The 16,827-nt window shown below is 37.0% G+C and overlaps 1 protein-coding gene across 7 annotated transcripts in view; it reads left to right on the forward strand.

The window, feature by feature from the left end:
* Nucleotides 1-16,827, forward strand: part of DOP1A (DOP1 leucine zipper like protein A) — a 68,204-nt gene that overhangs the window by 26,591 nt on the left and 24,786 nt on the right. For 5 of the 7 annotated variants that reach the window (XR_012659568.1, XR_012659567.1, XM_075087169.1 and 2 more), the window contains exons 10-16: nucleotides 925-1,045; nucleotides 1,761-1,880; nucleotides 4,130-4,244; nucleotides 5,120-5,353; nucleotides 8,466-9,090; nucleotides 12,136-12,410; nucleotides 13,055-13,211. Coding sequence is in view for 5 of the 7 variants with exons in the window: in XM_075087169.1 (XP_074943270.1) it covers nucleotides 925-1,045; nucleotides 1,761-1,880; nucleotides 4,130-4,244; nucleotides 5,120-5,353; nucleotides 8,466-9,090; nucleotides 12,136-12,410; nucleotides 13,055-13,211 (1,647 nt within the window). In the remaining 2 variants the exon portion in view is untranslated. Of the gene's footprint in view, nucleotides 1-91; nucleotides 503-924; nucleotides 1,046-1,760; nucleotides 1,881-4,129; nucleotides 4,245-4,687; nucleotides 4,718-5,119; nucleotides 5,354-8,465; nucleotides 9,091-12,135; nucleotides 12,411-13,054; nucleotides 13,212-16,827 lie in introns of those variants that run through there. The other 2 variants (XM_075087173.1, XM_075087172.1) reach the window with 2 other exon arrangements.

The following is a 16,827-nucleotide window of genomic DNA, read 5'->3' on the forward strand; positions in this document are numbered from 1 at the left end:
TAACAGTTAAAGAGTACAACTTTAAAGGATGACAAGAATTTGTCATCATCTTGGTAATCTGTGATTTCAGGGGGTCACTTTAAATTTTCAGATGCAATGTGTATGTCAATATTTCATGACATAAGCAGAGCTATGAGGATTCTTTCAGCAAACTGAGATGGAAGAAGCTTAATAGGATTTCTGCTCAACCAACTCTCACCAAAGGCAGCTTAATGAACCTAGGAGAAACCATGTAAAAGCAAAGGATTTCAAGCAGGATCACTTTGTGAACTCCTTTCAAAATAAGTTGGGCTTTTCTTTTTTTTTTTAAATACAAACTCGAGATTTAACTCAAATCTGAAGGAGGTGCTATTTCAAAAGCATCCTGCAGACTATATCCAGAATTAAAGAAAACCTGCCTCAAATTAAAAGGAAGATGCTAAAAGTATTTTACCTTGTGTTACGGAAGATGCTCAAACTAAAACATACTTTCCATATGATAACAGCATGAACTAGCTTATGGGTAGGTATTTGAAAGTGTTTGGTTGAAAGCTACCTTTGATTAGGAATCCATGTAGTCACATTTACATGTTACTGAGCTGAGCTAATAATACTTCAAAAGAAGGTGTGTTGGCTTGAACATGGACTATACCGACGTGACTGCATAGCTTTTGAACTAGGTGTGTTTGTATGCAGCTGTCATTGTACACACATTGTGTGGGAAGAGAACTCTGCTTGTGCTTTGTATATTCCCAGGCATTACAGTTGCCTGTGTATTTCTGGAATGCAAAAAACCTTTTGAAATTGAAGTAGTTTATGAAATTGACAGAAGGAATTTTATGGTTTCAGTGACCAAAGCTAGCTAATGATTTGGAAAGTTTTCAGATGTGGACTGGTAGTGGTGCTATAATGTGTAAGGCCGTGATTGGTGGTATTTCTCCCTAGGTCCTGCCATCCTAGAGGATGTATTGATTGAAGTGTTTCGAACATTATATACACAGTGCAAAGCAGAACTGGAGCTTCAGGCAGAACCTTCTTTCAACAAAGATCACGCACAGCTAAGCAGGTGAATAATGACTATAATGTGTTTTGTATTAAAGAATATCTTTTAGTTGCTGAAACCATGACTGTGAAGCCTGTGGGACCATGACCTGGTTTCTTCATGATACAGGATCCTTTGGCATTAATTGTGACTTCAGTGTTCGATGCAAAGGTCTGAAGAGCTATGGCTTTATTTTTTTTAATATTTAGCATACCTTTTATGCTTTATTCATGACAAAAATGCTTGCTTGATACAGCTGGAAGTCAGTAGGTCAATGGAATAGGTTAGTTCTGGCATTCTTTACATCTGTATTCTTCAAAAAAAAAATGTGGACTGATGAGCTTTCTTGTGGAGTAAAAATGTGAAGTGCTACAAGACAGCCAGAGTGCAGCATAGAAGGAGTTTCTGGATTTGAGGTGAATATCTTAAAAGGTAGAGAGAAGAGGGAAGTTCAAAGCTGGAGGGGAGAAACAACTGTAGGAATGATCATGGGAAAGCAGATCTATTAACAATGTGGTTAATAGACAAATACTAAAGAAAGGATAAAGAAATCTAGCAACTGTGCAAAGGCATTGGTATGAGGAGCCTGCCAATATACTGAGCCTGAGAGCAACAGCCACTGTAGGTATGAGGGGAGGGTAATTTGCCAGTGTTAACTGGTGGTGGGTAAAATCACTGTGATGCACAGTTACGTAACTCGGAAATGAAGTGTAAAAATGCTCGGTTTTTTTTCTTTCAGCAAACTGAGAGAAAACAAGAAAACAGCAGAATTGATTAAAACTGCCAATCTTTTATTTAATTCCTTTGAGCCTTATTATATGTGGGACTACATTGCTCGTTGGTTTGAAGAATGTTGTAGGTAGGTTATAATACTTAATCTCTATATGTATAAAATTGAAGTTGACTTTTGTTTTATAAGCTTTTTTCCATCAAATAAGTTAGTCTAATGTGATCATTAGACTAACTGTAGACTACCTGTAAGTCTTTCTTCCCCATCCCTTTAACTTTGATCTTTTGACCAATTTAAATCGGGTGTGTTTGTAGTCTCAGCAACATGAGTTCTCACAAACTTAGTCTGGGTAAAATCGAGAGGCAGGATTAGAACCTTTGCTGAAGGGAAGACTCCGGAGTGATCTCAAAGCTAGTTTGTTTTGTTCTGTCTGTTCAGTACAGGGTTACTCACTGGGTCTCTAGCAAACCTGTCAGCTTTACCAAGCATGACTTCTGGAATGTCTTATCATTTGCCCCACTCTTTTGGGGACAGAAAATTGTGGGAGTCTTGTCCATGGCAAGGAGAGCAACAGGAGGGAACTTAGTAAATAAGGGAGAAGTGAAAATATTAATGGGAGGAGGGGGACCATGGGACCATAGGAGAGCAGGGGTTGTTGCTGTGGCAATGGCTAAGGGATGTAGGGTTTTCAAATGAAATTTGTAGAATTTTTTTTTGTTGCTTATAGAATAGCTTAATAATGTGTTAAGATAGTTGAACACTAAGTTGTGTATGAGCCAACAGTGTGCTGTCATAAGTAAAGAAAACTGTCTTGTATTGTGTTAGGGGGAGCGTGATAAGCAGGGGAAAGGAAGTTATTTTACCTTTCACTTAGTGTTTCTAACGTCACATTTGGAATATCATGTCCAGCTTTGGGCGCCCTGCTTGAGGAGGAGTGTTGAGAAACTGAAGAGGCTCTAGTAGAGGACAGCTAAGATGGTCAGAGTAATAGGACACTGCATAGGAGGTTGAGGTAGGTGAGTTTGGTTTTAGCCTGGCAGAGAGGGGGCTTGAAGAGCAGCCTATGACTTCCTGAAGGGTATTTACGAAGCTGATATAGCCATATTTTTGTTAATGGCTGATGGTAAAGCAAGAGACAGCGACAAGTGTTGGCTCAGAGGTTCAGGTTGGACTTTTGGAAAAGCTTTGCCAGGAGCATAATGCAGCAGTGGAACAGGTTACCCAGGAAGGCTGTGGAGCTTTCTTGGGAGATTTCTAAGACTCTGCTAGACAAAACTGTGGATAAATTTATCTAGCGTTGTTAGCAGTCCAGCTTGGCATGAGAGGTTAGACTAGATGAAATCCCTTTCTGGATAGGGACATAGAATGTGAAAAAGAATTTGTGTTATGACTTACACAAGGGGACCATTTCACTGGACCATAAAACAGGCTGGTAGTTTTATCTGTTGCTGGAGACAGTAACCCAGTGGAGGTATGAGTTAAGTAGAGTGCTACGTTTCAAACACAGTTTACTGACAGAATGCAATTTAAATATTTTAAAAATCTTTTGATAAATACTTACTGTCACTGTTTCAGACTTGGTTTCTGTAACACTTCTATTATTTCAAATAAATCCATTTTTCAGTCCTGACATATATGTTCATAACCCTAATAAAACAGAGGGAAAGGATTAGCATAACTAACTATTGCTGAAAAGGTGACACTGCCCTCACCACCAGCCCCTGCAGAATAAATGAATTGGAGAAACAAAATATTATTTCTCTGTTCATATCCTTTGCTTATAATGTTGTCAGACTGCAACATGCAACATGATTTTACAGGGGATTTATGTTCTGTCTTACTTCACTCAGCAATAAAACTCATCAGACTATGAATTCTTGTCAACAGTAAAACAAATGCGGTCAGCTGAAGTTGAAGTGGACATTTAGAAGAGCTTGTTTTGTTTTCCTCTTGTGCAGCTGTAAAGCTTCCTGGGCCTTTTATTTCACTTTTGGTTGTCTTTATCTCAAGTACTTAATGCCTTGGGTTTAGATCTCTTCAAAATTACTGGGCTTCTGGTAATGCTATCGCTTAATTCTGTTATTGGTGCCCATGTTCATACCAGTAAATATTGATGTATATGGTGGAGTCACAAATGCAATTTTCTGTAGCCTGAATTTCCTTATTTTATGGCAGGATACTGGTTTACAGTGAAAGGCTGCTGCTTTTTCTGAAAGCATGCAGTGGGGCTAAATGAGCTACTTAACAGTAAAATGAGAGATTGCTTATTTGTTTATAGGGATTATCCCTGATATGTACAGCTTTGCATTAATTTACAGAAACACGGTCAATGTAAGGGGGAGGGAAATATGTCATGAAACCCTATTTGAATTTTGCAGGAGGACGTTACATGCTAGACTTCAAACTGGGCCTGGAGGTGGTAGTGAGCAGTCTGAGTTACCCCTGACAAACTTCTGCTTGTTAGTGGATTTTTTGTTGGATATAGTTTCTTTGGTAAGAATTGTTTTATTTGTTGCTAATACTGGGATTCTGTATATTTATAGTCTACAGAAATACTGTATCTCCTTTATTAATTGTTTTTCCTGAAAATATATTGCCATGAATTGGTGGACACCTTTAGAAGTTCTTGTTTCATTATATGATTCTTGATAGACTGGTTGGATGTCACCAAAGTGGATTTTATGATGCTTATACCTGAAAATTGTTGTCTGTTCTAGAATTCTTTTCTCTAAAACTACAGTGTATTTGTTACAAGTATAGTCTTTTAGTAGTTTGATATGCTAGTTTAGATGTGCAGCTTTCTTTTAAGGCTCTTTTAAATGTCATTATAAGATGTATCTTCTTTTTCTGTTGGCATTGCTTAATGTAGCAAAGACTGTTGGAACTGTTTTTTCTATACCTGTCTTTCCTCAATTCTTTGCTTTCTCATTTCAAAGCCTACTAGAAGTATGAGAGTGCTGTGTCAGGTATGGCAATCAGCCTGTTTTCCCTTTAGTTCTTAAAAACTTGTTTATCTTTCATTCTTAAACTTTTATATTAAGGCTACTAAAATAATAGTAGTACCATTCTTTAGCCTTATTGTTATGTTTTGTGATGTGTTTGTGTAATGAACAAGATGTAAAATTCTGAAAAAGAGCTAAATATATTTCTATTTGTTGTTTACCCAAACTGTAAAATTAATGTAATTTTTTTTTTTAAGTAAAGCATGTATTTCTTATTCTTGGATATGAAGCTATTAATTTTCCTTTTCCCATGCTCCATATGTTTAGAACACAGTTAAGCAAATGATAGGTACCACTGTTTCAGAAGATAACTTTCAGGGTGGAATTTGGTGTTACAAATAATGAGCTTTACTATTACTCTGTTAGGAGACTTACATTGAAATACAGACAGAACACTTGCCTCAGCTGTTGCTCAGGATGATTTCTGCGTTGACAAGCCATCTTCATACTTTGCACTTGTCTGAGCTTACTGATTCTCTCAGACTCTGCTCGAAGATCCTTAGTAAGGTTCAGCCTCCGTTGCTATCTGCTGGTACAGATGGTATCCTGCAGCTTCCTAGTGGACACAGCAGCTCCATCAAAGAATGGGAAAATAAAAAGGTAACTGATTATGTTTTGCACTATCTTGGAAAAATAGTTTTTTGTGTGGAAAGGAAAAGTAGGTTTCCTAAGTCTGTGCTGAAACGTCTACAAGTCCTTGATTAGATTTAATTTAATATATAATACATGTGAAACTTGGACCATCAAAAGAAATTATAATTGTCCACTTCACTGTGGTAAAAGGTCTTGATTCTTAAGGGGTTTAGTATTATACATGTATAAATCACTTCAGAATCAGGGCCTAAGAATGAACTAAACAACTAAGGTTTGAAGTTGTAATGCGCTTCAAGAGTCTGATCATGTAAAATAACTGGACTCAAAAGAATTCTCGATTTTGGTTACGTATCAGGTATACGTAAATTATCCTCTCACCCAATTTATGTGCATCAGATTAATACCCATCAGTTATTTTACTGTCACTGTTAAGGTCTTAAAATCATTTAATAAAGAAACAGAAGAAAGAAACCAGCCAGCAGCTTTTTCTCCTTTAACACTGTCTAATTTGGTCTACACAACCGTGGCTCTGTAAGGCATGTTAAGTTGACATGCCCTAAAATACTTGTTCTCCAGCTGAAGAAACTAGAGGAACATCATAGACTAATTTAGGTTGGAAGTGACAGTTGCAGGTCACTGCTCAAAGCATGGCTGATTTTAAAGTTAGATTCTACTTTAAAGCTAGGTCAGGTCACTCAGGATCATATATCCAGCTTAGTTTTTAGGATCTCCAAGGATGAAGATTCCACAACTTCTTTGTGCAGCTTGTTTGTTTGCACTGTGTTGTTTAATCAGAATTTCTATTGTTGCAGCTTGTGTTCATTACCTCTTGTTCTTTCAGGGTGGATTTCTGAGTATGCCTCCATCTTTCCATCTAATGGGAAGTCACAGACTTCAATAAGGATATCTTCTCCCCCTTGACAACTCTTAGCATTCTTTTTCTTAAGACTGAGCAAATTCAACTCTCTGAGCTTTCCTTCTATGTCAGGTGCTCCTGTGGTGGCCCTCCACTGGACTTACTCAGTACACCAATGTTTGGTTTTCACTAATAAGTGCAAACGTGGACACAGTATTCCAGATGTGGTTTTAAAACTGCTGAGCAGAGGGGACTAATCACTTCCCTTGACTTGCTAGCTATACTTTTGCTAATACAGTCCTGTATGTGGTTGGCCTTCACCAGAAGGGTCCAGTGCTGGCTCATGTTCACCTTGTCCATTAGGACTCCAGCATCCTTTATGCAGCATCCTATCCTTATTCTTTCTAGCCAGCAGATACCTGCCTGGTTTTGTTCTTTAGCTTTTCTGCTTTTATAAAGCCTGTTTTGATTGAATGATGTTGCCCTTGGAACCTTCAGCAGCTTTTTGCTTTCAATTAGAACTAACTTGTATGTGGCCATGGCTTCTGTTAAGAGAGAGAGTGAAATTAATTACCATGTTTCTAATCTTTTTTACATTGTTTATGATAACACAGGGTCACCCTTTATGTCTTTCCAAGCTTTTTAGTACATATTAACACAGGAGACAGTGAAAGCTATCTCAAATTTTCATTTTCACTTTTACACCATCTCTGGTAAAGCAAGATGTCATTTGCCCTATATAATGACGTCTCTGTTTTTATTTATTCATGAAAAAGTTATTCAGATTTTTAGATTGTACTATAATTCTGTATTTAAGACAGCTAACGGTTAGGATGTCAGACAGCAAGACAACTTCTGGGCCTGTTAGATTGCAGGCAACATCTGCCATTGCTGGTAAGATAGCTAGATGAGAAGTATGTGGGCATGTTCTTTACCTGCCTTTACTCCCCCTGATCCATGCGTTTCTGTTCAAGTTGTTTCCCTATTCACCTTGTGTTCTCACCAGGAAGCAGAGACTGTGCTACCAGTTACCAACAAGACTATAGGGGGTTAGAACAGCACAGAAAGCTGCTATGGGTTCTTTCTGCGTAGAAATCATTCATCAGATTTGTGCATATTCTAAACTGATGAGGAATTAAGGTGCACTGAGATTATTTTTTTTTTTCTTCCTAGTTGCAAATGGTTAGTAGTTTTTAAATGAAAATTTATTTCTTTTTTTATAATTATAACTTTGTATTTCAAAGAAATTTCCAACTTCCAAATCTTGGGATTGGTATATAATAAGAAAGGTGCTAGTTACAGTTGTACCATATATACATCTATGAATTAAGATTCTATCCACATTTAATAGGCCATTTCTTAAGTCAAAGAGCATAAATTTTATTGAGAAAGTGGCTTAAATGTGAAAATGGGAAAAAATTTTTTAGGTTATGATTTTACTTTTCATTTGCAGCTCTACAGTTCACTTTCTTAACGTGTTTTGACAATTTACAGTTGTAGGTTAAATGACACTGATCCTGCCTTCCTAATGAGACAAAACTTTAACAGTTGTATTTCTGCTATCAGTAATGTATCTAGGCAGTTATTAGGTTAAAGTAATTTAATATCTAAGGTGATTATTTGCTTGTACAGTGGGAACTTCAAAAGCATGATCAGAGAAGTGTTTACTTCCTACTTTCTCAAGTCTTCCCACTCTTCTTGGCTGATATATCCTTCTTGTCTCCCTTGCCTGCAGGCATATTTTACTCCTTTATGACTGCAGCAGTTTCTGATTTACAGGTTAATATCTTGTCCTTTTGTAGAACATGCTAGAATCTAAAGTATTAAAAGAATCTTGCTAGCTAAAGTGACCGTAAGCAACATAGTTCTGTGTCCTGCTTCTGGCTCAAGTGAGGGGTTTTCTTTGATGTATGAATATTTTTGTTTCTGTTGCTGTAAAAATTAATAATACCTGTGCCTATGCATTTCAGCATTTTTTCATAAAAGATAGACATGATTATGATACAAAGAAAATGTTAAATGCAGTAATATTTCAAGTATTCTACTTGATAAACAATGGTTTGGTTTGGGTTTTTTATAGTTAGCTTGGTCTGGCAAGCTTACTGAAACAGCAGATATCATTCTGCATAAAATGTATTTATATTAATAAATTAAACCGTGGAATAAAATCTTTTCTTTCAAACAGAGAAGCAAATAAATATTTTTCTCACTAGGGCCTAAACAACCTATTTTGAACAATCATTAAACTTTTATCTCTCTCAGGTGCCATCAGCTTCACTTGAAAATCCTAATGATGTGTTTGAAGATGGTGAAAATCCTCCAAGCAGTCGATCATCAGAAAGTGGATTCACTGAGTTTGTACAATACCAGGAAGATACAACTGATGACATTGATAGAGCACTGAACGAAGGTCACGGTACGCCTGGCATTCCTATTATTGGTAGCACATCCTCAGAGACTGAGACAGCATCAACTGTGGGATCTGAGGAAACCATTGTACAGCCTCCTTCCATAGTGACACAGGGGACAGCAACTCGAAGTGGGAAAACGATCCAAAAGACTGCAATGCAGTGCTGTTTGGAGTATGTCCAGCAGTTTTTAACCAGATTTATCAACCTGTATATCATTCAGAGTAATTCCTTGTCTCAGCCCTTAGGGGCAGAGCTTCCAGTAGACCCCATTAGAGAGCAAGGACAGACCACAAAGTGGGACAGAGAATTGCAAGTTGATGGTAAGGTAAAGAAAACAAACAAGAAAAAAACACCGAAAGAATACCTTCCTGCCTTCATTGCTGCTTGTCAGCTGTATCTTGAATGTTCAAGCTTTCCCGTTTACATTGCTGAAGGAAACCGTACTTCGGAATTACATCCTGGGAAGCCTGAAGTTGGTAAGCTGCACTCTTTGTTCTTCGCTTTTATATTTTTTTTCACCGCCCAAAATTTGAAAGTGATAGTATTCATGCTTTGTGTGTATTGCTGTTTGCTGTTCCCCTCAGAAATGTAAGTTTCCTTCTGTATCAGTTTGCTTTTTGGAAACTAAGCCACTTTCTCACAGATTTTATGAATATTGCTGGCATGGGATTTGACACTAATTAATATTGGGGTGACAAACATAAATTATACAAACTGAAACCTGGGAGTAGAATCTAGATTTTTCAGATGTTCCTCTTTACTGTATGGATCCATGATGTTTTCTTTGTCATATTTTGTAGTAGTTGCAGCTGACATCAAGTGTGTTTTTAGCTTCATTTTAGCAATTTTGCATTGATGTGCACATTGATTGCCTTGTGCAATACATGGAAAATATAAGCTTCTGTCCAATAAAAATCATACCAGATAAGACATTAATTTTACTTTGCTCCTATTAAAGGAACAGTTCTTGCAAACAATTCTTCCAGCTACAGTTGCATTAGAAAACAAAATAAAAAGTGGGTGCTGTGAAGTATGAATGTGTTCACAAATAGGTGAATGCATTCAGATACAGAAATGTGATTAAAATGTTGACAGTTCTGGATTACTGTAAAATGTGACATTTTAGATGGACAATACTTTTTACAGTTTGTAAATTCTTCAATTTACACTTCTAATTCTGTTCCCGCTTCTGGCCTGTAGCCTGAGAGTTGCTGCCTTAAAATGGTATCATGATGGATATGCTTGGAGCATACAAGAAATAGTTAATAATTTTGGCTACTGTCACAGTCATCTTCTGTGACTTTGTTTTTTTTTTTTCTAGGAAACTTCATGATCACAGCTTTTTGTTCTTATCCACAACTTTCAAAATCTATTAAAGGCTAAGCAGTGGGCACTGCTTGGAGATGAATACTTTTTTGGAAAAAAGTACATTAATTTGAACATGACTGCTTCTTCTATTCCTGTGGTCTTTAAGATGTGTTGTGTATGTCTTCATTATACAGCCAGGAGCAGAGCATATCTCTGACTTTGTGAGATCCAGACCTACCAAATATTTGTCAGTTGAAGGCAATGTGGTTACAGCTGTTTATTAAGGGTATTGCAATGCTAAAGGGGTGCTACCTTCTGTAAAAAGTCTGGCTCAGGATATTCGTGCTTCTATAGCATGACCCTGAAAAATGCGATTTTAAAAATATTTTTTTTAACACCCCCCACCCACCCCCAAACACTAGCAGCCTATAAATGAGCGTTGTGGCAGAAGACTAAAAATATTTTTTAAATCATGTTTGCTTTTTACATTTCTCGGGATATAACACCTCTGATTATTGATGCTTTATCAACTCTAAAGCAGAAAGCCTGTAGAGCTTGAGTAATATGTGCCTTATATGAAGGCAGTGATTCTAGGAATCCTTTTCACTTTGTTAAATGTCTTGGATTTGCATCTGAACTTTCCTGTTTGTGATGTTGCATTTGCAGTCTACTAAACAGTGTGACTTTGAGGAACAAGCATAAATTGTAGGTGATTGAAATCAACAGGAAGATTTGTAAACATCTGTTGTACAGAACAGCAGGGCACACAGGAATAGTGATGGGAATGGGGCTGCGTAGCTGTCTTGGGAGTCCTGCTTCTCGTAACAGAGAATGCTGGTGGAACAGAGAATGGGAGAAGATAGTTACCATAATAAACACACCAACCTTTTCTTCATCTATTGATATGGTGTTGTACTGCAGAAGACGCTTTTTTTTTTACTGAAGGCTTCCTAAATTTGGAACGTGTTTGGATGGGTTGCATTAGTGACATGACCCAATTGCCTTTAATCAACCGTGAGAGTAGTCTGTCTGTTTGAAGGAGCCAAATTAATCTGGTATTGATAGAACATAATTGTGCTTAAATTTTACTGTTTGTTTAATTTCTCAGATAAATGTGTGCTATTTTTAATTAAAGAAACTAAAAAGGGAACTGAGTCAAGCTCAGAAAAATATATCTGTAAACTCTAGAACACTATGTAGAATTGTTATCTACATTTAGGCTCCAATTTACATTGCGAAATTAACTATTATGGATATAAATTAGGCACAAATACAGCATCTATTTAGAATTTAGATGATGCAATTTCTATTAAATAACACTTCTTCGCTTGTGTCTGATTCTAGAACCATTTGCCTATTTTAGGAACACAATCAATAGAGTCATTTTGAAGTTCTAAGGAAAATTACTTTCGTACTCTAAAATGAAAGGGTGCGTTATTAACTTGGAGAGTTGACTGTGATCTTCAGAGAGAGAGACTTGCATTATCAGGCCAGCGTATGGTATCACACGAGGGGACAGTAAGAAGGGGAATGCCTACAACAAAAACAGAGTGTATCATCTAATAGGATCAAGTTTCTGCCACCCAAAACATCAATTTGCACAGCTACTTTTACTTTTAAAGCTTTGCAAGGAAAATATCTATATTTTTGTCAGTTTAAACTTAGTTTAGATATACAAATAATATATGGGAATAATTCTGTACTTACATATATTGTAATATCTATAAACTGTAACATTAATATTATTTTATTTTTATATATAACATTATACATACATATATACATACAGAACTATTCTAGACTACAAACTACAATGTTAAGACTTGATTGCTGGTCAAGAATTTCCTGAAGGAGGAAAGTGAATGAAACCATGTGCAAACTACCAAAAGTCCAGTCTTGTCTAAAACATGAAATTGCATGGATGCATTTCCTTAAAATTTATTTTTCTCTTCCTTGTTCAAATTTTCATATTTATTTTTAGTTACTAAATGTTTGAAATGATACAGTATTGCATTCTTAATTAGATTATTTTAAAGATAGATGTACATCGAGAAGTATCTTTCTCCTGCATAGATTTTCCTAAACCCATAGAACAGGCAGGTTGAAATATGAAAGATAAAGGACAATTGTGCATATGTTACAGGATATGAGAGGAAAAATCCATAATGTTTAGAACTGTTAAATGAATGTATCGTCTGTGATTTTTATTTCAGACTGTGAACAAGTACAGCCTCCACTGTGGCTACAGACTTTAATGAATGCTTGCAAGCAAGCAAGCGACTTCAGTGTTCAGGGTGTTACTATTTCCCTTGTGATGGACTTGGTTGGATTGACTCAATCAGTTGCACTTGTCACTGGAGAAAATCAGAACAGTGTGGAAACTGCTCAACCTCTTAGCCCTAACCAGGGAAGAGTGGCTGTGGTCATCAGACCTCCTCTTACTCAAGGCAATTTGAGATACATGGCTGAAAAGACAGATTTCTTCAAGGTACAATGCAGTATCTCATTGCTGTTTTCTTTAGACTTTTTTGTGGCTGGCAAAGAATGACAGTCTCGGTCGCTTTGCCATCCTTGGTATGGTAAACCAAATTTTCTTGCTGAGTATTTTGATAACAGTTATAACCTGTGTTAGACTCTAAACAAAAATACATAATAAGTTTTCCCACTGTAATTGTCACCTGACTGCTTGGGTGAAAATCCTTGTCTGAATGAATATTTTAAAAAAATAAATAAAACCTGATTGAACAGCATCATTAACTAGCACAGGTACGAAACCAAGATATAATGCAGGACTCTGGTAAACCACAATCTCCACAGTTGTGTAATTTATGTAAGAAATAACTTACAAAAGACAATCAGCCGCAGGGTGTATTACATAGTTAATTGTAATTCAGTAAAAATTTATTTCTGGAGGTGCCTGTGAGTTCTGACTCCTAACAGGAATTTTTTATGTAGTAAGTTATTGCAGTGTTTCAAACAGTTCCTTATGTTCATACGCACAAACTGTTGGTTATATGGTGTTATCAGATGTAATGTCTCCCATCATTGTGTAGAGCTCGACGTAGTCTAGAGCAAAACAAGGCATGATACTCATTCACTTGTCTCCTGCAACTTTTATTTTCATGTACAAAGCATATAGCTTTAACTCTTTGGGACCAGTTGGGTGATGGAACTCCTCAGCATCATCAGAAGAGTGTGGAGCTTTTCTACCAGCTGCACAACCTCGTTCCGTCTTCTAGCATTTGTGAAGATGTTATTAGTCAGCAGCTGACTCACAGAGACAAGGCAAGTTGTTCATATATTTACTGAAAAAGAAGTATGTAACTATAGAAATATATTTAGAAAAATGACTTGGTGCCTCAGAGGACAGCACAAATAATTTCAGTATTGGAAAAATGTTGCCTTATGTTGATTGTTTCATACATTAAAAATACTCTTACTTGCATGCGGAACACCAGATTTGTCCACCCTCTGACACTGCCACTCTCTTTCCTTTATTCCTACTCACAAGAAACCTTAACCTTATGCAGTAGTTAAACCCTGTTTTCATGACGTCTTGATGTTTCACAAACTTAAGTGTGTTTGTAATGGTAGTAATTGAATATAGATTTCTCTAGATTCCATTCCAGTTGTCCTAACCACTTTCTTTCCCTGTGCAGCTCTGTCAAATTTAAGCACGCTTCCTTTTGCTGTGTTCTAACCAAATGTTGTTCAGTCCCCTGGTGTGCTCCGTCCTATTTCATCTAATTCTTGCATCTCGTCTAATACTTTGTCCTAATACAGCATCTAGACTTTCTGCTTCCTCTCCTCCACAGAACTTTGAGAAGGAACAACAGCCAGGTTATTGGCATCACCATGTCTCTGTTGCTTTTTCTTGATAGCGAGTTTGGATTGGTTCTTATCTTTCTACCCTTTTGCTTTCTCTTTTTTTCTGTTGGCTGAGGTGCTTTACCACCTTTCTCTTTGCATCACTACCTTCTTTTTACAGTTTGAGATCTGTTTCCAATTCCTTTCCCTTTCTGTGAGACACATCCTTATGAGTCTGCTGTATTTTATATTTTTAATTTTCTGCTTCAGCCTTAATTAATTTCTTGTTTAAGTAGCAGTGGATTGGGTTGCGGGGTTGTGGGGTTTTTTTTTTGGTGTTTCTGACCATTTTTATGTATTATTTATGATTCTGGCTCTTGTTGTAAGAGCTGATGTAAATATAAGACAAAAGAGCAGCTTGTAATTAATAAGATTTTATTTTAGTTCCAGGTTCCAAGAACTATGCTAAATATTTCTGAGCTCCATCTTCTGACCCTTGTCTCAGTTAATTATTTCCAGATAAAGTGTTTCTGTGCGATTCTTTTCCCCTGTTGGAAAGCAGAGGAATTGCAATAAGTAGATACTTTGAATAAAGAGGCTTCTGTACAATTCTTCTCCAGTCTCATGCGGCCCCTCTCTTCTAGCTATTTTTCCTTAAAAGATTGAATTCTGACTGTTTCTATGTCTGTGTCTAGAGGGCAACTAATAAACTGCTCTAACAGTAATTGCCAGTTTTCTGTGCATCTGTGTCATTGTGGGAAATGTGGTTGCCAACTCTGCTCTGACTGACATGGCAGCTGGGTTGAGTTGTCTGGGCATTTCTTTGCAGTATGCCGCTGAGGCAACTCTTGTCTTGAAGGTCTTTTACTTTCCATTTCTGTCTTATGTCAAAAACCATGGACTACAATTTGAGCAGAACATCTCGAGTGATCAGAGAGCTGCTGCTGATAACACTGCTTGGTTTCTTGTTACTACTTTGTTGCCTGTCCCATCTTCTGTTCTGCTACCGCAGGTTATAATGGTTGCTCATGGCCCAACTTGGTGGATTTCTCCCATTCTTTATTGCTGCTCAAAGGTCTCTGTCTCACTGCTGGCTGTTTTTTAGGAGTGATCTTAGCTATCCTGTTAATTACTTCTGTTTTGCTACTTTTGTTTAGCTAAAGTAAGTAGTGTTTTAAAAATCTTTTGAAGCTGGCAGATACTCAGATTGTTGACAAATGGCGTTTCGTTTATGTCTGTGATGAACCTCTGTAGTTTCATGCTAGACAAAGGGGGCTTTTGAGTATTCAGCTGTAGGCTTATGTAGGAGACTTTCTCTCTTCTCAGAAGTTATGCTCTGCTCCCCAATATATAAAGCACATGCTTAGGTTTTACTATTGTTAGTAGGAGTTCTACCTGTCATGACAGGTATTCTATCTTATTCTTCGTGGCTTTTTTTGGTTGGGTGTTTTTTCCCCCTTCTCCCCTATAAATTTGTTTCAGATAGAGGTTGTAAATTTGATATTAGAGTTGAGGCCTTTGTAGTGCTTTAAATTTTAGATATATGAACTGTTTTCCCAGCCCCAACAGAATGAATGATAGGGATTTTACTTGCTCACATGCTCTGGCAACTCACAGCTGTGTGATTTCAGAAGCAGTTACCATTTTGCCTTTCTACCAGAGAGTAACCAGGTCAACAAGAGTGAATGTGAGCCAGTCTGCCAGTCACTGCAGTTCACAGCTTGGCACATTGATAAAACTGCCAATGATGTATAGTTTCACCTCTTAGGCTGATCTGTGAACTGCTACAACTGTGGATGTGGCACTCGCTTGTTTCTGCCAACCATACTGTGAAAACAGTAATTTCTTATATCTTCCTAGCATGGATTGCAAGGACTTGCATGGAGTCATCTGTATGTGTTTGAGAATTGGTATTTTCACTCTCTATTCAGCAGATGTTAATGAATTGTTTTGTGTAACTGTATATATTTTGCAGCAGTGTTGTGTGGGTTTTTTTTTCCTGTGAGAAGAATGTTTTTTTTCCTAAATACATGTGACGCTTGCTTTACTTTCTAGAATGCTGCTGTTTCGCTTGGTTTTGTTTTGTTTTAGTTTGTCTGATGTGATCTGTCTTGTGTCCTTTCTGTAATTTTCAGGTTTTATATCTTTTATTTAAAACTTTCATTATGGTGGCAGATATTGGTTGTATTAGCTATTGCAAAGCTTCTTAAGCTGTATGTTGTAAACTAAGTCTGGAAGTATGCCAGATTGTCCCAGTGGTATTAGCAGTTTTTTGTTTGCTGCTTAAAGCTTATGCTGCTTAAAGGTAAATATACTTACTGTTCATTCTCTACAAGCATATATTTTATGAGCATGCTGGTGAAAATCTTTGTCCTCTTGTCTCTGCTTATTGTCTAGTAATTCCGTTTAAGCCCTGATTGTATTTTAAAGTAATGTTGTTGTTTTATTCAGTATAACCACCCTGATTGCTGTGCTTTGTTCCCCCCTACAACTGCTTAGTAGCTTCCTTGTCTCTTAGGTAAAACTGTTTTCAATACATGTACGCATGTATTCATATCATAGCATGGCATTTACTGTTGTTTACAGCCTTGCTGGAATAACTCTGCCTTGATCAGCCACAGCAAAAAGATAAAGGCATAAAAATTGTTACTTTAATACCATTTTTACCATTAAATATTCTGCATATTATTACTATTCACTGGAAGTCCTTTGGGCAGTATGTATGTCCTATTTGTCCAAATAAGTCTTAAGGTCCAGAGCTAAGTTTGGCATGTTAGTGATGAACTCCATCTGCTTGTATCTAGCTAGAAAACTCTTATGTCTTTGTGGCCCACTTATTTTCATTCCCTTATTTCCATGGATACTGTGTTTAATCCCATCATTCCAGACACTGTCTCTAAAAATGTCTCTTCTTGCTCTGCCTCTTCTCTCTACCTCTGTATGCTTGAGTTTTCAAATTGAACAGTTTGCATGTTTCTTCCTGCTCTCTCCATGATCTATTCTAGTGCCTTAATACAGATAAACTCACTGAAAACAGAACAGTCCAACCTGTGAGAATAAAATAAGTATTGTTCAAGCTATCACATTAAGTATTTAAA

The sequence above is a fragment of the Phalacrocorax aristotelis genome, chromosome 3, assembly GCF_949628215.1.
Source record: "Phalacrocorax aristotelis chromosome 3, bGulAri2.1, whole genome shotgun sequence".
Lineage (NCBI taxonomy): Eukaryota > Metazoa > Chordata > Aves > Suliformes > Phalacrocoracidae > Phalacrocorax > Phalacrocorax aristotelis.